The sequence below is a fragment of the Oncorhynchus clarkii genome, chromosome 1, assembly GCF_045791955.1.
Source record: "Oncorhynchus clarkii lewisi isolate Uvic-CL-2024 chromosome 1, UVic_Ocla_1.0, whole genome shotgun sequence".
NCBI lineage: Eukaryota > Metazoa > Chordata > Actinopteri > Salmoniformes > Salmonidae > Oncorhynchus > Oncorhynchus clarkii.
The window spans coordinates 83977037-83997900 of NC_092147.1; the positions used below are offsets into that span (position 1 = coordinate 83977037).

General features: G+C 49.5%; 1 protein-coding gene across 1 annotated transcript in view; it reads right to left on the bottom strand.

The window, feature by feature from the left end:
• Positions 1-20864, bottom strand: part of LOC139409794 (EH domain binding protein 1) — a 388012-nt gene that overhangs the window by 165675 nt on the left and 201473 nt on the right. The window contains exon 12 of the mRNA XM_071155208.1: positions 1-97. This exon is cut by the window's left edge and continues 82 nt beyond it. Coding sequence (XP_071011309.1) covers positions 1-97 — 97 coding nt within the window. The remainder of the gene's footprint in view (positions 98-20864) is intronic.

Below are 20864 nucleotides of genomic sequence, written 5' to 3' on the forward strand. Positions count from 1 at the left end.
CTCCGCGGTAATTCTTTGTGACCTCACGGCACCAGGCCAGCAGGGATTGGCTAGCGTTGGGCTTCCCACCAAGCACTGGGCTCGGGATAGGACTGGGCTGTAGAGAGAGGGAGAGGGGGAGAGAGAGAGGGAAAGAGAGAGAGAACAATAGTGGGAAGAGGGAGTCATAGTTAGCACTTTTGACATTGATTTATCGTGTGTCCTGAGTCTTATACAACATTGAATCGTTTCTTTCATGCCAATAATGTTCAACAACAAAGTTCACAATGTCTCATTTATCTTATCCAATTAGTTTTTTAATTAGGGGGCTGGATGGGCACATTGACTGACACACACACACACACACACACAGAGTAATAAGGGGTCAGACTCAAAGCTGCGTATGAGCGTGGATAATGTAAACATATTATTAATTAGCTCCGCCCTTTGAAGTCTTATCGGAACCCGGCTTAACCAATGGGAGGGTCCCGTAGCCCAGACGCCAAATCCCAACAAATCCACTCCCATCTGTCGGTCTCACCAGAACCAATGGAGCTCTAACTTTTCTAACTTGTTATGAATGGCGAGGCGGGGGGGGGGGGTTGTTATATCAGTAATGTTCATTTGGCTCTGAGTATTCACCCAAACAAAACACTGACACAAATGACAGTGGTATATAATCAGTGTTCACTAACCCTGGTCCTGGGGAGATGCAGGCCAGTGCAGGTTTTTGCTTTCGCCTAGCACTAAGACACTAGAGTCCATAGAAACTTGATCAGATGAAGCTGGTATCTTCTGATGCAACATTTTGGCAAAGACCTGTTTTTCTACTTAACCAGAGTCAGACTGACTCACGGATACCATTTTAATGTCTTTGTGTGCAGCTTGAAGGAAGTTGAACGTCTTTTCCGGAGCCATTGCTAACTAGCGTTAGCGCAATGACTTGAAGTCTACAGGAACAGCTAGCACTATCCCTTTAAGTTCCTAGTGAGAGGTCTATGGTGGCTGGCAGTGGTAGCAGTCCATCTGGACAGAAACAGGCCTTCATATCGCTGCAATGGCTGAACTACCCCCTCTATTGGCCAGCCTGGAATATTGCTGGAGCGAGAGGGAGAGAGATGGAGGAAGAGAGAGGGAGAAGGAAAGGGTTGGAGGACGAGATGGAGGAGACAGGGAAGAGGGGGAGGAAGAGAGAGGGAGAAGGAAAGGGGTGGAGGACGAGATGGAGGAGACAGGGAAGAGGGGGAGGAAGAGAGAGGGAGAAGGAAAGGGGTGGAGGACGAGATGGAGGAGACAGGGAAGAGGGGGAGGAAGAGAGAGGGAGAAAGAAAGGGTTGGAGGACGAGATGGAGGAGACAGGGAAGAGGGGGAGGGGATTTGAGTTGACTGACAAGGGAGAAGTTAGGTGATTATGAGAGCTCTGTATAAACAGACACAAAGGAGGCCTCAGGCCGTGAGCGGGGGAGAGGGAGAGAGGAAGAAAGAGAGTGAGAGAGAAACACACTAAATGAGAACTAAACGTCTCCTAAATTAAACACTTCTTAGGGCTAGGCCCCTTCTTCACAATTTCCACCTGAATGACGTGGCCAAAGTATATGCTTTGGGCATGTCAGGATATGCATATAATTGGTACCATTGGAAAGAAAACACTTTGAAGTTTGTAGAAATGTTAAAATAATGCAGGAGAATATAACACAATAGATATGGTAGGAGAAAATCCAAAGAAAAACCAACCAGAATATATATATTTTTTTAGAGACCATGCTCTTACAATGGCAAGTATAAGGGCATGCTCAATTCTAGCTCCCAGGATGCAATTCCTATGGCTACCACAGGGTGTCAGCAGTCTATGTTTAAGGTGTCAGGCTTGTAACTTCCAAAACGAATAAGAAATATCAGTTTTAGTTCAGGGACACAGTCTTGGAAATTCGTGTATGGACGCGACAAGAAGATAAGACACACATGCTAAAATCGGTTTCCTATTGAACATACTTCATTCCGTAAGAAATATTATAGTTTGATGACATTTTAGGGTATCTGAGGAGTAGATAGAAACATATTTTGACTTTGAAGTTTAGGGGTAGATTTTCGGATTCCTTTCTCTGCATGTTGAACGAGTGGATTACTCAAATCGATGGCGGCAAACAGACTTTTTTGGGATATAAAGAAGGATTTTATCTAACAAAACGACACTACATGTTGTAGCTGGGACCCTTTGGATGACAAATCAGAGCAAGATTTTCAAAAAGTAAGTGAATATTTAATCGCTATTTGTGAATTTATGAAACCTGTGCCGGTTGAAAAATATGTTGATGTTGGGCACCGTCCTCAAACAATCGCATGGCATGCTTTCGCTTTAATAGCTACTGTAAATCGGACAGTGCAGTTAGATTAACAATAATTTAAGCTTTCAACCGATATAATACACTTGTATGTACCTAAATGTCTATAATTTTTATGATTATTTATTTGAATTGCGCGGCCTCCAGTTTCACCGGAAGTTGTCCCGCTAGTGCGATGCCTTAGGGGGTCCTTCAGCATGGCCAGAGGGTTAGGGGGTCCTTCAGCATGGCCACAGGGTTAGGGGGTCCTTCAGCATGGCCACAGGGTTAAAGTGTCCTTCAGCATGGCCACAGGGTTAGGGGTCCTTCAGCATGGCCACAGGGTTAGGGGTCCTTCAGCATGGCCAGAGGGTTAGGGGGTCCTTCAGTATGGCCAGAGGGTTAGGGGGTCCTTCAGCATGGCCACAGGGTTAGGGGTCCTTCAGCATGGCCAGAGGGTTAGGGGGTCCTTCAGTATGGCCAGAGGGTTAGGGGGTCCTTCAGCATGGCCAGAGGGTTAGGGGTCCTTCAGCATGGCCAGAGGGTTAGGGGGTCCTTCAGCATGGCCAGAGGGTTAGGGGTCCTTCAGCATGGCCAGAGGGTTAGGGGGTCCTTCAGTATGGCCAGAGGGTTAGGGGGTCCTTCAGTATGGCCAGAGGGTTAGGGGGTCCTTCAGTATGGCCAGAGGGTTAGGGGGACCTTCAGCATCGCCACAGGGTTAGGGGGTCCATCAGTGTTTTCTGTGTAATGATCATGCTGTGTAATCAGCTTCTTGATATGCCACACCTGTCAGGTGGATGGATTATCTTGGCGAAGGAGAAATGCTCCCTAACAGGGAGGTAAATGAATTAGTGGACAAAGTTTGAGAGAAATAATATTTTTGTGCGTATGAAACATTTCTGGGATCTTTTATTTCAGCTCATGAAACATGTTGTGTTTATATTTTAGTTGAGTCTCCATTTCGTCTTTGAACAACACTGGGAAAGGATTGAAGGCATTCTGTTGTACAGCTGACGAGGAATCCCCCTGGTCACTTTCACAACGTTGAGATGCTGTTCCACCCAGTTGTAAAGTACCTTCAGAAAGCATTCAGACCCCTGGACTTATTACCCACGTTGCTGTGTTACAACCCAAATTCAAAATGGGTTAAATAGATGCTCTTCTCATCCATCTACACCCCATAATGACAAATATATATTTGTTTTCTATAGAAATGTTTGCAAAAGTATTGAAAATGAAATACAGAAATATCTAATTTACATAAGTATTCACACCCCTAAGTCAAAACATGTTATAATCACCTTTGGCAGAGATTACAGCTGTGAGTCTTTCTGGGTGAGTCACCTGCATTCTACAATATTTGACAGAAGTATTTCATTTTACATATGTATTGACACTGCTAAGTCAATACATGTTAGAATTATGTGTGGCAGCGATTACAGTTGAGAGTCTTTCTGGGTGAGTCTCTAAGAGCTTTGCACACCTGGATTGTGCAACATTCGGCCATTATTCTTCTCAAAAATCTTCAAACTCTGTTTGAAGTTGGTTGTTGATCATTGCTACACAACTATTTTCAGGTCTTGACATAGATGTTCAAGTAGATTGAAGTCAAAACTGTAACTCGGCCACTCAGGAACATTCACTGTCATCTTGGTAAGCAACTCCTGTGTAGATTTGGCCTTGTGTTTTAGGTTATTGTCCTGCTGAAAGGTGAGTTGATCTCCCAGTGTTTGGTGAGGAGCCGACTGAACCGGGTTTTCCTCTTGAATTTTGTCTGTGCTTAGCTACATTCTGTTTATTTTTTTATCCTGAAAAACTCCCCAGTCCTTAACGATGACAAGCTTACCCATAACATGATGCAGCCACCACTATGCTAGAACATATGGAGAGTGGTACTCAGTAATGTGTTGTATTTGCCCCAAACATAACACTTTGTATTCAGGACAAAAGAGTTAATTACTTTGCCACATTTTCTTGCAGTATTACTTCAGTGCCTTGTTGCAAACAGGATTCATGTTTTGGAATATTTAAAAACATTTCTGTACAGGCTTGTTTTCACTCCGTTATTTAGTTTAGTATTGTGGAGTAGCTACGTTGTTGATCCGTCCTCAGTTATCTCCAATCACAGCCAATAAACTCTGTAACTGTTTTAAAGTCACCATTGGCCTCATGGTGAAATCCCTGAGCGGTTTCCTTCCTCTCCGGCAACTGAGTTAGGAAGGACACCTGTATCTGTGTAGTGACTGGGTGTATTGATACACCATCCAAAATGTAATTAATAACTTCAACATGCTCAATTGAATATTTGATAATAATTCCACTTTATCATAAAACATCTACATTTAATCCATTTTAAATTCAGGCTGGACAACAACATGTGGAAAAGGTCAAGGTGTGTGAATAGTTCTGAAGGCCACTGTATGTACTGTATTATAAACTGGGTGGTTTGAGCCCTGAATGTTGATTAGCTGACAGCCGTGGTATATCAGACCGTATTACCACGGGTATGACAAAACATTTATTTTTACTGCTCTTAACCTCTTGGATCTCTAGGGGCGCTATTTCATTTTTGGATAAAAAACGTTCCGGTTTTAAGCGCTATTTTGTCACGAAAAGATGCTCGACTATGCATATTCTTGACAGTTTTTGAAAGAAAACACTCTGAAGTTTCAGAATCTGCAAAGATATTGTCTGTAAGTGCCCCAGAACTCATTCTACAGGCGAAACCAAGATGATGCGTCAACCAGGAAATTAGCAGAATCTCTGAAGCTCTGTTTTCCATTGTCTCCTTATATGGCTGTGATTGCGCAAGGAATGAGCCTACACTTTCTGTCGTTCCCCCAAGGTGTTAGCAGCATTGTGACGTATTTGTAGGCATATCATTGGAAGATTGACCATAAGAGACTACATTTTCCAAGTGTCCACCTGGTGTCCTGCGTGGAATTCGGTGCGCAAACGCCAGCTGCTTGTACTTTTCCATTTGATTGAGGGGAGAAACCATGCTTCCACGAACGATATATCATTGAAGAGATATGTGAAAAACACCTTGAGGATTGATTCTAAACAACGTTTGCCATGTTTTCAGTCGATATTATGGAGTTAATTTGGAAAAAAGTTCGCGTTTTGAGGACTGAATTTTCGTATTTTTTTTGGTAGCCAAATGTGATGCAGAAAACGGAGCTATTTCGAATTCACAAATAATCTTTTTTTGGAAAAACTGAGCTATCTAACTGAGAGTCTCCTCATTGAAAACATCCGAAGTTCTTCAAAGGTAAATGATTTTATTTGAAGGCTTTTATGTTTTTGTTGAAATCTTGCGTGCTGGATGCTAACGCTAATGCTAACGCTAAATGCTACGCTAGCTAGCCACTTTTACACAAATTATTGTTTTCCTATGGTTGAGAAGCATATTTTGAAAATCTGAGATGACAGTGTTGTTTACAAAAGGCTAAGCTTGAGAGATGGCATATTTATTTCATTTCATTTGCGATTTTCATGAATAGTTAACTTTGCGTTATGGTAATGAGCTTAGGTCTGTAAATAGAAACCCGAATCCGGGTTTGGTAGACGCAACAGGTTAATTACGTTGGTAACCAGTTTATAATCGCAATAAGGCACCTCTGGGGGGGTGTGGCATATGGCCACGATATCACGGCTAAAAGCTGTATCCAGGCACTCCACGTTGTGTCGTGCTGAAGAACAGCCCTTAGCCGTGGTATATCGGCCATATACCACAACCCCCCTTGGGCCGTATTGCTTAATTCTAATCAAGGCTCACCCTATAGAACTACTGATATTCACACCTTTTCTATTGTGGACATCCCTTCAAATGAGTGGATTTGGATATTTCAGCCACACCTGTTGCTGACAGGTGTATAAAATCAAGCACACAGCCATGCAATCTCCATAGACAAACATTAGCAGTAGAATGGCCTTACTGAAGAGTTCAGTGACTGTCAACGTGGCACTGCCATAGGATGCCACCTTTCCAATGAGTCATTTCGTCAAATTTCTGCCCTGCTAGAACTGCCCCGGTCAACTGTAAGTGCTGTTATTGTGAAGTGGAAACGTCTAGGAGCAACAACGGCTCAGTTGCAAGGTGGTAGGCCACACAAATTAATATATTCATCCACGTTGTCACATCTGCCTGAACAAAAAAAATGCTCGGCCTGAGGGGGCCTCGAACCCGTGGTTCCTGTAACCCAGAGAATCAGAGTTAAGAGCCTGAGGGGGCCTCGAACCCGTGGTTCCTGTAACCCAGAGAATCAGAGTTAAGAGCCTGAGGGGGCCTCGAACCCGTGGTTCCTGTAACCCAGAGAATCAGAGTTAAGAGCCTGAGGGGGCCTCGAACCCGTGGTTCCTGTAACCCAGAGAATCAGAGTTAAGAGCCTGAGGGGGCCTCGAACCCGTGGTTCCTGTAACCCAGAGAATCAGAGTTAAGAGCCTGAGGGGGCCTCGAACCCGTGGTTCCTGTAACCCAGAGAATCAGAGTTAAGAGCCTGAGGGGGCCTCGAACCCGTGGTTCCTGTAACCCAGAGAATCAGAGTTAAGAGCCTGAGGGGGCCTCGAACCCGTGGTTCCTGTAACCCAGAGAATCAGAGTTAAGAGCCTGAGGGGGCCTCGAACCCGTGGTTCCTGTAACCCAGAGAATCAGAGTTAAGAGCCTGAGGGGGCCTCGAACCCGTGGTTCCTGTAACCCAGAGAATCAGAGTTAAGAGCCTGAGGGGGCCTCGAACCCGTGGTTCCTGTAACCCAGAGAATCAGAGTTAAGAGCCTGAGGGGGCCTCGAACCCGTGGTTCCTGTAACCCAGAGAATCAGAGTTAAGAGCCTGAGGGGGCCTCGAACCCGTGGTTCCTGTAACCCAGAGAATCAGAGTTAAGAGCCTGAGGGGGCCTCGAACCCGTGGTTCCTGTAACCCAGAGAATCAGAGTTAAGAGCCTGAGGGGGCCTCGAACCCGTGGTTCCTGTAACCCAGAGAATCAGAGTTAAGAGCCTGAGGGGGCCTCGAACCTGTGGTTCCTGTAACCCAGAGAATCAGAGTTAAGAGCCTGAGGGGGCCTCGAACCCGTGGTTCCTGTAACCCAGAGAATCAGAGTTAAGAGCCTGAGGGGGCCTCGAACCCGTGGTTCCTGTAACCCAGAGAATCAGAGTTAAGAGCCTGAGGGGGCCTCGAACCCGTGGTTCCTGTAACCCAGAGAATCAGAGTTAAGAGCCTGAGGGGGCCTCGAACCCGTGGTTCCTGTAACCCAGAGAATCAGAGTTAAGAGCCTGAGGGGGCCTCGAACCCGTGGTTCCTGTAACCCAGAGAACCAGAGTTAAGAGCCTGAGGGGGCCTCGAACCCGTGGTTCCTGTAACCCAGAGAATCAGAGTTAAGAACCTGAGGGGGCCTCGAACCCGTGGTTCCTGTAACCCAGAGAATCAGAGTTAAGAGCCTGAGGGGGCCTCGAACCCGTGGTTCCTGTAACCCAGAGAATCAGAGTTAAGAGCCTGAGGGGGACTCTAACCCGTGGTTCCTGTAACCCAGAGAATCAGAGTTAAGAGCCTGAGGGGGCCTCGAACCCGTGGTTCCTGTAACCCAGAGAATCAGAGTTAAGAGCCTGAGGGGGCCTCGAACCTGTGGTTCCTGTAACCCAGAGAATCAGAGTTAAGAGCCTGAGGGAGACTCGAACCCGTGGTTCCTGTAACCCAGAGAATCAGAGTTAAGAGCCTGAGGGGGCCTCGAACCCGTGGTTCCTGTAACCCAGAGAATCAGAGTTAAGAGCCTGAGGGGGCCTCGAACCCGTGGTTCCTGTAACCCAGAGAATCAGAGTTAAGAGCCTGAGGGGGCCTCGAACCCGTGGTTCCTGTAACCCAGAGAATCAGAGTTAAGAGCCTGAGGGGGCCTCGAACCCGTGGTTCCTGTAACCCAGAGAATCAGAGTTAAGAGCCTGAGGGGGCCTCGAACCCGTGGTTCCTGTAACCCAGAGAATCAGAGTTAAGAGCCTGAGGGGGCCTCGAACCTGTGGTTCCTGTAACCCAGAGAATCAGAGTTAAGAGCCTGAGGGGGCCTCGAACCCGTGGTTCCTGTAACCCAGAGAATCAGAGTTAAGAGCCTGAGGGGGCCTCGAACCCGTGGTTCCTGTAACCCAGAGAATCAGAGTTAAGAGCCTGAGGGGGCCTCGAACCCGTGGTTCCTGTAACCCAGAGAATCAGAGTTAAGAGCCTGAGGGGGACTCTAACCCGTGGTTCCTGTAACCCAGAGAATCAGAGTTAAGAGCCTGAGGGGGCCTCGAACCCGTGGTTCCTGTAACCCAGAGAATCAGAGTTAAGAGCCTGAGGGGGCCTCGAACCTGTGGTTCCTGTAACCCAGAGAATCAGAGTTAAGAGCCTGAGGGAGACTCGAACCCGTGGTTCCTGTAACCCAGAGAATCAGAGTTAAGAGCCTGAGGGGGCCTCGAACCCGTGGTTCCTGTAACCCAGAGAATCAGAGTTAAGAGCCTGAGGGGGCCTCGAACCCGTGGTTCCTGTAACCCAGAGAATCAGAGTTAAGAGCCTGAGGGGACTCGAACCCGTGGTTCCTGTAACCCAGAGAATCAGAGTTAAGAGCCTGAGGGGGCCTCGAACCCGTGGTTCCTGTAACCCAGAGAATCAGAGTTAAGAGCCTGAGGGGGCCTCGAACCCGTGGTTCCTGTAACCCAGAGAATCAGAGTTAAGAGCGTTATGTTTGGCGTAAAAGCAACACAGCTGAACACACCATCCCCACTGTCAAACATGGTGGTGGCAGCATCGTGGTTTGGGCCTGCTTTTCTTCAGCAGGGACAGGGAAGATGGTTAAAATTGATGGGAAGATGGATGGAGCCAAATACAGGACCATTCTGGAAGAAAACCTGATGGAGTCTGCAAAAGACCTGAGACTGGGACGGAGATTTGTCTTCCAACAAGACAATGATCCAAAACATAAAGCAAAATCTACAATGGAATGGTTCAAAAATAAACATATCCAGGTGTTAGAATGGCCAAGTCAAAGTCCAGACCTGAATCAAATCGAGAATCTGTGGAAAGAACTGAAAACTGCTGTTCACAAATGCTCTCCATCCAACCTCACTGAGCTCGAGCTGTTTTGCAAGGAGGAATGGGAAAAAATGTCAGTCTCTCGATGTGCAAAACTGATAGAGACATACCCCAAGCGACTTACAGCTGTAATCGCAGCAAAAGGTGGCGCTACAAAGTATTAACTTAAGGGGGCTGAATAATTTTGCACGCCCAATTTTTCAGTTTTTGATTTGTTAAAAAAGTTTGAAATATCCAATAAATGTCGTTCCACTTCATGATTGTGTCCCACTTGTTGTTGATTTGTCACAAAAAAATACAGTTTTATATCTTTATGTTTGAAGCCTGAAATGTGGCAAAAGGTCGCAAAGTTCAAGGGGGCCGAATACTTTCGCAAGGCACTGTATTTGATAGGCTGATTGAGGAAGATGTTCCAGGAAATAATGACTGCCCCCTGGGGAGGTTAGCATAGGGCTAACGTGTGGCAGGTTACCTGATGGGACCAGCTACAATGTAGTGAGCGTTCTATCACGTGACACGACGTCAACGACTTGGCTGATGCCTAAACTTAACCTTGACCTTAAACTTGTTCTAATGTTGGTAAGTATGACCCCTGTATGACCCCTGTGTGTCTGCTGCAGAGGAACAGAGGAATTGGTTGGTAAGCTGGTAAGTATGACCCCTGTATGACCCCTGTATGTCTGCTGCAGAGGAACAGAGGAATGGGTTGGTAAGCTGGTAAGTATGACCCCTGTATGACCCCTGTATGTCTGCTGCAGAGGAACAGAGGAATGGGTTGGTAAGCTGGTAAGTATGACCCCTGTATGACCCCTGTATGTCTGCTGCAGAGGAACAACAGAGAAGCAGGACAAAATTAGTTGTTGGTGCTACAGTGGCAAGACAAAGTATGTGAGCCCTGTGGAATGACCTGGATTTCTGCATAAATTGTTCATCAAATGTGATCTGATCTTCATCTTAGTCACAACAACAGACAAACACAGTCTGCTTAAAATAATAACACACCAATTATTGTATGTTTCTTGTCTATATTGAATACATCATTTAAACATTCACACTGTAGGTTGGGAAAAGTATGTGAACCCCAAGGCTAATGACTTCTCCAAAAGCTAAGTGGAGTCAGGAGTCAGCTAACCTGGAGTCCAATCAATGAGACGAGATTGGAGATGTTGGTTAGAGCTGCCCTGCCCTTTAAAAAAAGTGTTATATTCACAAGAAGCATTGCCTGATGTGAACCATGCCTCGAACAAAAGAGATCTCAGAAGCATCACTAAAAGCCTTGATGTTCATCAGTCCACAGTAAGACAAATTGTCTATAAATGGAGAAAGTTCAGCACTGTTGCTACTCTCCCTAGGAGTGGACATCCTGCAAAGATGACTGCAAGAGCACAGTCAGAATGATCAATGAGGTTAAGAAGAATCCTAGAGTGTCAGCTAAAGAAATCTCTGGAACATGCTAACATCTCTGTTGACGAGTCTACGATACATAAAACACTAAACAAGAACGGTGTTCATGGGAGGACACCACGGAAGAAGCCACTGATATGTGTGGGGAACAAAAAGACACAGCAACATCAACACCTCATCCCAACTGTAAAGTCTGGTGGAGGGCGCATCATGGTTTGGGGCTGCTTTGCTGCCTCAGGGCCTGGACAGCTTGCTATCATCAACGGAAAAATGAATTCCCAAGTTTATCAAGACATTTTGCAGGAGAATGTAAGGCTAATCTGTCCGCCAATTGAAGCTCAACAGAAGTTGGGTGATGCAACAGGACAACAACCCAAAACACCGAAATAAATCAACAACAGAATGTCTTGAACAGATGAAAATATGCCTTCTGGAGTGGCCCAGTCAGAGTCCTGACCTTCTGGAGTGGCCCAGTCAGAGTCCTGACCTTCTGGAGTGGCCCAGTCAGAGTCCTGACCTTCTGGAGTGGCCCAGTCAGAGTCCTGACCTTCTGGAGTGGCCCAGTCAGAGTCCTGACCTTATGGAGTGACCCAGTCAGAGTCCTGACCTTCTGGAGTGGCTCAGTCAGAGTCCTGACCTTCTGGAGTGGCCCAGTCAGAGTCCTGACCTTCTGGAGTGGCCCAGTCAGAGTCCTGACCTTCTGGAGTGGCCCAGTCAGAGTCCTGACCTTCTGGAGTGGCCCAGTCAGAGTTCTGACCTTCTGAAGTGGCCCAGTCAGAGTCCTGACCTCAACCCGATTGACATGCTGTGACATGACCTCGAGAGAGCGGTTCACACCAGACATCCCAAGAATATTGCTGAACTGAAACAATTTTGTAAAGAGGAATGGTCCAAAATTCCTCCTGACCGTTGTGCAGGTCTGATCCACAACTACAGAAAATGTTTGGTTGAGGTTACTGCTGCCAAAGGAGGGTCAAACAGTTATTAAATCCAAGGGTTCACATACTTTTCCCACCCTGCACTGTGAATGTTTACACGGTGTGTTCAATAAAGACATGAAAACATATCATTGTTTGTGTGTTATTAGTTTAAGCAGACTGCGTTTGTCTATTGTCGTGACTTAGATGAAGATCAGATCAAATTTGATGACCAATTTATGCAGAAATCCAGGTATTTCCAAAAGGTTCACATACTTTTCCTGGCCATTGTAGGTGCTCAAAACATGTTGGCTCGCTATTCAAAACATTTCAAAAGAGGATGGAGAACAAGCTACAGGCCACGGACGCTAGCTACAGGCCACGGACGCTAGCTACAGGACACGGACGCTAGCTACAGGCCACGGACGCTAGCTACAGGCCACGAACGCTAGCTACAGGCCACGGACGCTAGCTACAGGCCACGGACGCTAGCTACAGGCCACGGACGCTAGCTACAGGCCACGGACGCCAGCTACAGGCCACGGACGCCAGCTACAGGCCACGGACGCCAGCTACAGGCCACGCACGCTAGCTACAGGCCACGGACGCTAGCTACAGGCCACGGACGCTAGCTACAGGCCACGGACGCTAGCTACAGGCCACGGACGCTAGCTGATGTGTCTATAGCATTTTCTTCTATACTTGGAGGTTCAGTATGTGTTTGTGCGTGTCTGCATGAAAGCTTCTTCTTCAGCGTCAAGGGAAACCAAGGTGAAACAGTTTACAGGGAAACTCTCATGGCACCTTGTTACCTCAGTGTCTCCTTCAAGCTCTTTCTCTCAGTGCAGAGAGGCAGGGAGAGCCGGAGGGGCAGGGAGAGCCAGAGGGACAGGGAGACACTTGACATTTCCGGCTCGTCTTTAAAGAGGACCTTAACCTTTCCCAACATCCATACAACCACACGTTTTAGACGGCCCAAACAATGCCTGATGGGCCACTCAGAACAGGAATAAATAAGAGAAAACAACAAGCATAGCAAGATGATAGGGAGCGTGACAATTAGTCATTTAATAAATTAGGTGGAAATATTAATTTGAGGGGAAATAGTTTGAAGGAGATTAGCTGGAGTCCACTTGACTAGACTAATGTTTATGACAGCGTTGTAATCCCTCTACTATTTTAACAACTCCATGAATGTGGTTTCTCACACCTCAGCAGTGTGTGTTTGTGTAATTAATGTAAACTAAAGTCATTCACACCCCCCCCCCCCCCCCCCCCCCCGCCCCAATATCTCTCTCTGTCAGGCAGTCAGTTGATCAGGCAGTCAGTCAGTTGATCAGGCAGTCAGTCAGTTGATCAGGCAGGCAGTCAGTTGATCAGGCAGGCAGTCAGTCAGTCAGTCAGTCAGTCAGTCGACCAGGCAGACAGACAGTCAGTCGATCAGGCAGACAGACAGTCAGTCGATCAGGCAGACAGACAGTCAGTCGATCAGGCAGACAGACAGTCAGTCGATCAGGCAGACAGACAGTCAGTCAAGCAGGCAGACAGGCAGTCAGCTTCCTCCTGAGGCCATCTTTCTCCTTTCAAGTGATGTTAAAGTAGCTGTGTAATTTCAGGTCCATAATTACCTGGGATTAGAGACCAGGTGGTATTAAAGCAACTACAACACAACACAGCAGAAAGAGACACACACACACACACTCTAACAGAGAGAGACACACACACACACACACTAGCAGAGAGAGACACACACACACACACTCTAGCAGAGAGAGACACACACACACACACTCTAGCAGAGAGAGACACACACACACACTCTAGCAGAGAGAGACACACACACACACACTCTAGCAGATAGAGACACACATACACCAGTGCAACACACACACACACACACACACACACTCTAAGAGGCCTTTAGACTGCGAGAGACAGGGAGTAGCATCGAGTGAGAGAAAACACACACTACAACAAAAGGTTTAACCACAAAAAATATTCACTCACTGCAGAGGCAAAGAACAGGGTGTGTGTGTGTGTGTGTGTGTGTGTGTGTGTGTGTGTGTGTGTGTGTGTGTGTGTATAAAGCACACAGCTATGAGACCCCCAGTGACCCCTATCAATAATAATGCATTCTACTCTGAAACATGAACATTGTCATTTATAAACCAACGTTGTGTTTTTAGACCACAGAGAGATAAAGGTACACAGATGGATTCATACAGTAAAACATCAGACAGTCAATAACAGAACAAACAGCATATCTGTCTCCACAAATACACACATTTCCTTAAGACACAAGGATGGGAGAGACACAATTTATCAAACGGGATGGTGTCTCGCCCAAAGCAAAGTGTGTGTGTGTGTGTGTGTGTGGAATAGAATTGACACATCTATGTTTCTGGGCTCGGGGGTAGGATTAGAGAAAACCTCCGCCTCGACCCAACAAACATTCCATAGTAAAAAAATGAAAAGAAAACCTTCATTACAAAACCCCTCCTGCTATCACACACACACACACACACACACACACACACACACACACCTTACAGCGCTGTGGAGCGTCGGGCCAAAAATACAACCCGACAGACAAGAGATTCCATTATTTCTGACGCCTCGGTGTCAACAACCAAAGCACATCCGGCGGGGCGGCCGAGGGGGGTAGGGAGGAGAGAGGAGAGAGGAGAGGAGGAGAGAGGAGAGGGGTAGGGCGGAGAGGGGTAGGGAGGAGAGAGGAGAGGAGGAGAGAGGAGAGGAGGAGAGGAGAGAGGAGAGGAGGAGAGAGGAGAGGGGTAGGGAGGAGAGAGGAGAGGAGAGGAGGAGAGAGGAGAGGAGAGAGGAGAGGAGGAGAGAGGAGAGGAGAGGAGGGGGTAGGGAGGAGAGAGGAGAGGAGGAGAGAGGAGAGGAGGAGAGGAGAGGAGGAGAGGAGAGGAGAGGAGAGAGGAGAGGAGGAGAGAGGAGAGGAGGAGAGGAGAGGAGGAGAGAGGAGAGTGGAGAGGGGAAGGGAGGAGAGAGGAGAGGAGGAGAGGAGAGGAGAGAGGAGAGGAGGAGAGAGGAGAGGAGGAGAGGAGAGGAGGAGAGAGGAGAGAGGAGAGGGGAAGGGAGGAGAGAGGAGAGGAGGAGAGAGGAGAGGAGGAGAGAGGAGAGGGGTAGGGAGGAGAGAGGAGAGGAGGAGAGGAGAGAGGGGTAGGGAGGAGAGAGGAGAGGAGAGGAGAGGAGAGGAGAGGAGAGGAGAGGAGAGGAGGAGAGAGGAGAGGAGAGGACGAGAGGAGAGGAGGAGAGAGGAGAGGAGGAGAGGAGAGGAGGAGAGAGGAGAGAGGAGAGGGGAAGGGAGGAGAGAGGAGAGGAGGAGAGAGGAGAGGAGGAGAGAGGAGAGGGGTAGGGAGGAGAGAGGAGAGGAGGAGAGAGGAGAGGGGTAGGGAGGAGAGAGGAGAGGAGGAGAGAGGAGAGGGAGGAGAGAGGAGAGGGGTAGGGAGGAGAGAGGAGAGGAGAAGAGAGGAGAGGAGAGGAGGAGAGGGGTGGGGAGGAGAGGAGAGGAGAGGGAGGGGAGAGGAGAGGAGGGGGGTAGGGAGGAGAGAGGAGAGGAGGAGAGAGGAGAGGGGTAGGGAGGAGAGGAGGAGAGAGGAGAGGAGGGGGGTAGGGAGGAGAGAGGAGGAGAGAGGAGAGGAGGGGGTTAGGGAGGAGAGGAGAGGAGAGGAGAGGAGGAGAGAGGAGAGGAGGAGAGAGGAGAGAGGAGAGGAGGAGAGAGGAGAGGAGAGGAGAGAGGAGAGGAGGAGAGAGGAGAGGGGCAGGGAGGAGAGAGGAGAGGAGGGGGGAGAGGAGAGGAGAGGGAGGGGAGAGGAGAGAGGAGAGGGGAGAGGAGAGGGGTAGGGAGGAGAGAGGAGAGGATAAGGCAACGCTAATCTAACAGAATAATGTCAAAGCACCAGGAATGCTATAGAATACAGGACTATCTGAGAGTCAGAAGTAGAATACATCATGTAGGACTATCTGAGTCAGAAGTCACACAGAGAAAGGGACACACAGAGAAAGGGCCACCACAGAGAAAAGGCCACCACAGAGAAAGGGCCACCGAGAGAAAGGGCCACCACAGAGAAAGGGCGACCACAGAGAAAGGGCCACACAGAGAAAGGGCCACCACAGATAAAGGGCCACCACAGAGAAAGGGCCACACAGAGAAAGGGCCACCACAGAGAAAGGGCCACACGGAGAAAGGGCCACCACAGAGAAAGGGCCACAGAGAGAAAAGGCCACCACAGAGAAAGGGCCACCACAGAGAAAGGGCCACACAGAGAAAGGGCCACCACAGAGAAAGGGCCACCACAGAGAAAGGGCCACAGAGAGAAAGGGCCACCACAGAGAAAGGGCCACACAGAGAAAGGGCCACACAGAGAAAGGGCCACCACAGAGAAAGGGCCACCACAGAGAAAGGGCCACCACAGAGAAAGGGCCACCACAGAGAAAGGGCCACCACAGAGAAAGGGCCACACAGAGAAAGGGCCACCACAGGGAAAGGGCCACCACAGAGAAAGGGCCACACAGAGAAAGGGCCACACAGAGAAAGGGCCACACAGAGAAAGGGCCACCACAGAGAAAGGGCCACCACAGAGAAAGGGCCACCACAGAGAAAGGGCCACCACAGAGAAAGGGCCACAAAGAGAAATGGCCACCACAGAGAAAGGGCCACCACAGAGAAAGGCCCACACAGAGAAAGGGACACCACAGAGAAAGGGTCACACAGAGAAAGGGCCACCACAGAGAAAGGGCCACCACAGAGAAAGGGCCACCACAGAGAAAGGGCCACCACAGAGAAAGGGCCACACAGAGAAAGGGCCACCGCAGAGAAAGGGCCACCGCAGAGAAAGGGCCACCACAGAGAAAGGGCCACACAGAGAAAGGGCCACACAGAGAAAGGGCCACACAGAGAAAGGGCCACCACAGAGAAAGGGCCACACAGAGCAAGGGCCACACAGAGAAAGGGCCACAGAGAGAAAGGGCCACCACAGAGAAAGGGCCACGGAGAGAAAGGGCCACCACAGAGAAAGGGCCACCACAGAGAAAGGGCCACCACAGAGAAAGGGCCACCACAGAGAAAGGACCACAACAGAGAAAGGGCCACCACAGAGAAAGGGCCACCACAGAGAAAGGGCCACCACAGAGAAAGGGCCACAACAGAGAAAGGGCCACCACAGAGAAAGGGCCACAGAGAGAAAGGGCCACCACAGAGAAAGGGCCACAGAGAGAAAGGGCCACCACAGAGAAAGGGCCACCACAGAGAAAGGGCCACCACAGAGAAAGGGCCACCACAGAGAAAGGACCACAACAGAGAAAGGGCCACCACAGAGAAAGGGCCACCACAGAGAAAGGGCCACCACAGAGAAAGGGCCACCACAGAGAAAGGGCCACCACAGAGAAAGGGCCACCACAGAGAAAGGGCCACACAGAGAAAGGGCCACCACAGAGAAAGGGCCACACAGAGAAAGGGCCACCACAGAGAAAGGGCCACCACAGAGAAAGGGCCACCACAGAGAAAGGGCCACCACAGAGAAAGGGCCACCACAGAGAAAGGGCCAGGGCAAACTGATCAGGATCTCATAAAGGCCTGTACCCTGGGACGAGTCAGAGAGAGAGAACAGGGAGAGGCTTCCCTTTCTGATCAGACTCCTCCCTCTTCCTCTCCTCCCTCCTCCTCTCACTCCTCTCCTCCCTCCTCCTCTCACAACCTCTCCTCCCTCCTTTCTTTTTCCATCCCTTGTCATATTGTTCCTGTCTTCCCAGCCCTCCTCCCTCCCTTGGTCTCTCCACTCCTCTCCCTTCCCTCCCTCCTCTCCTCTCCTCCTTCCCTCTCCTCTCTTCCTCCTTTCCTCACCTCTGCCCCTCCATCCCTCCTCTCCCCCCTCCTTTCCTCACCTCTGCCCCCTCCTAACCTCATCTCCTCTGCCCCCTCCTAACCTCATCTCCTCTCCCCCCTCCTTTCCTCACCTCTGCCCCCTCCTAACCTCATCTCCTCTGCCCCCTCCTAACCTCACCTCTGCCCCTCCATCCCTCCTCTCCCCCCTCCTAACCTCATCTCCTCTGCCCCCCCCTAACCTCATCTCCTCTGCCCCCTCCTAACCTCATCTCCTCTGCCCTTCCCTCCTTTCCTCACCTCTGCCCCTCCATCCTCCTCTCCTCTGCTCCCTCCTTCATGTTTCTCCTCCTGTCCTGTCTGTTGAGGTATGTTTATTCTGATCAGGCCCTGCATAGCGTCACAGGGGTGACTTTGTAATTATGTTCATTTTAATTGGCTTCCTGCTATCACCCCTCTCATCACTTATGAGTCCACGCCGCCCGCCCCGGACAATGCATGGGGCCCTGCATTGCTGCTGTGTGTGTGTGTGTGTTGGTGTGTGTGTGTGGGGCCTACGTCAAGTAGACACACACACCACCTCCCTCCACACCACCCTCTCCAACCTCTTTACCTGCAGAGCATAATTCCATCAGGAAGTGCCTCCTTCCTTAATGAGTTTTCCCGTCCGTTAGCAGCAGCTTAGATTCATTGATAAACGTTGTGGTTATCGGGGGACGATCGGTGACCTCCTGCACCCCTAATTTGTTTGTGGAAGACGGCAGTTAAAAGGAGATTAATGGGCTATAGATTTATGACTGAGGGCCCAGGACCACCATCCTACCATCCAGTTATAAACCCTCCTTCACTTATTCATCCATGAAGAGGAGGAGGAGGAGGAGGCAGAGGAGGAGGAGGAGGAGGGGGAGGCAGAGGAGGAGGGGAAGGAGGAAGAGGAGGAAGAGGCAGAGGAGGAGGGGAAAGAGGAAGAGGAGGGGAAGGAGGAAGAGGAGGAGGAAGAGGCAGAGGCAGAGGAGGAGAAGGAGGAGGAGGAAGAGGCAGAGGAGGAAGAGGCCGAGGAGGAGGAGGAAGAGGCAGAGGAAGGAGGAGGAAGAGGCAGAGGAGGAGGAGGCAGAGGAAGGAGGAGGAAGAGGCAGAGGAGGAAGAGGCAGAGGAGGAGGAGGAAGAGGCAGAGGAGGAAGAGAAAGGTGGGCTGAGAGGGGTTTGCCATCTCCTTCAACATCCATACAGACCATTTGTTGTGTGGAGAGACAGAGAGTCACACACACACACACACACACACACACACAGGGGGATTGTACATTAGGAAGGAGAGCTGTTTTTCCTGCTGCTGGTAGTGTTGTTGTTTATCTCTAACAGGATCATCCCAGCTCCTCCATATTGTAAACATCCACAGCAGCCACCCCCTCTAACTCTCTCAGCCAAAGCTCATTTGTTAAGGCGTGAGTGTGGGTAATACCTCCTCTGACAAGCTAAAGCCAGCGCTTCCACCACATTATAGCCTGTTACACGTTGGCAGAGAGAGCCAACGAACCAACGAGCGTCGTGCACATCAGGCAACAACCGTCGCTACCACCCTTTGTCTATACCACCTCTGAATACGTTATTTCATGTTGTTCAGGGAAGGTTTTAGTATTTACCTTCAAAGCCTAAAATGCTGCATGGCTGTGGATGTAGAGTAGAACAGACCTGGAGAGAGAACCAGGAAGTTCTGCATGGCTACGGATGTAGAGTAGAACAGACCTGGAGAGAGAACCAGGAAGTTCTGCGTGGCTATGGATGTAGAGTAGAACAGAACTGGAGAGAGAACCAGGAAGTTCTGCATGGCTATGGATGTAGAGCAGAACAGACCTGGAGAGAGAACCAGGAAGTTCTGCATGGCTACGGATGTAGAGTAGAACAGGCCTGGAAAGAGAACCAAGAAGTTCTGCATGGCTCTGGATGTAGAGTAGAACAGGCCTGGAGAGAGAACCAGGAAGTTCTGCATGGCTATGGATGTAGAGTAGAACAGACCTGGAGAGAGAACCAGGAAGTTCTGTATGGCTAAGGATGTAGAGTAGAACAGGCCTGGAGAGAGAACCAGGAAGTTCTGCATGGCTACGGATGTAGAGTAGAACAGGCCTGGAGAGAGAACCAGGAAGTTCTGCATGGCTATGGATGTAGAGTAGAACAGGCCTGGAGAGAGAACCAGGAAGTTCTGCATGACTATGGATGTAGAGTAGAACAGACCTGGAGAGAGAACCAGGAAGTTCTGCATGGCTACGGATGTAGAGTAGAACAGGCCTGGAGAGAGAACCAGGAAGTTCTGCATGGCTACGGATGTAGAGTAGAACAGGCCTGGAGAGAGAACCAGGAAGTTCTGCATGGCTATGGATGTAGAGTAGAACAGACCTGGAGAGAGAACCAGGAAGTTCTGCATGGCTATGGATGAAGAGTAGAACAGACCTGGAGAGAGAACCAGGAAGTTCTGCATGGCTGTGGATGTAGAGTAGAACAGACCTGGAGAGAGAACCAGGAAGTTCTGCATGGCTGTGGATGTAGAGTAGAACAGGCCTGGAGAGAGAACCAGGAAGTTCTGCATGGCTATGGATGTAGAGTAGAACAGACCTGGAGAGAGAACCAGGAAGTTATGCATGGCTATGGATGTAGAGTAGAGTAGAACAGGCCTGGAGAGAGAACCAGGAAGTTCTGCATGGCTATGGATGTAGAGTAGAACAGGCCTGGAGAGAGAACCAGGAAGTTCTGCATGGCTATGGATGTAGAGTAGAGTAGAACAGGCCTGGAGAGAGAACCAGGAAGTTCTGCATGTGTAAACAGCCAACAATGCAGTGACTCGACGCTGAAGCACTTATGTGCTGTTCTAGACAGGATGTCTGACATGTTCTGATGATATGTACAGTGCCATGGACACGCCTACTCATTCAAGGGTTTTTTCTCCATTGTAGAATAATAGTGAATACATCAAAACTATGGAATCATGTAGTAACCAAAAAAAAGTGTTGAGAGGGACAAGACGAGGAGGGAGGGGAGGGGAGGGAGGGAGGAGAGGGACAGGACAGGACAGGGGGGAGGGGAGGGAGGGAGGGAGGAGAGGGAGGAGAGGGAGGGAGGAGAGGGAGGGGAGGGGAGGGAGGGAGGAGAGGAAGGGGAGGGAGGGAGGAGAGGGAGGGGAGGGAGGGACAAGACGGGGAGGGAGGGAGGGACAGGACAAGACGGGGAGGGAGGGGAGGGGAGGGACAGGACAAGACGGGGAGGGAGGGGAGGGAAAGGACAAGACGGGGAGAGATGGGAGGAGAGGGACAAGACGGGGAGGGAGGGGAGGGACAAGACGGGGAGGGAGGGG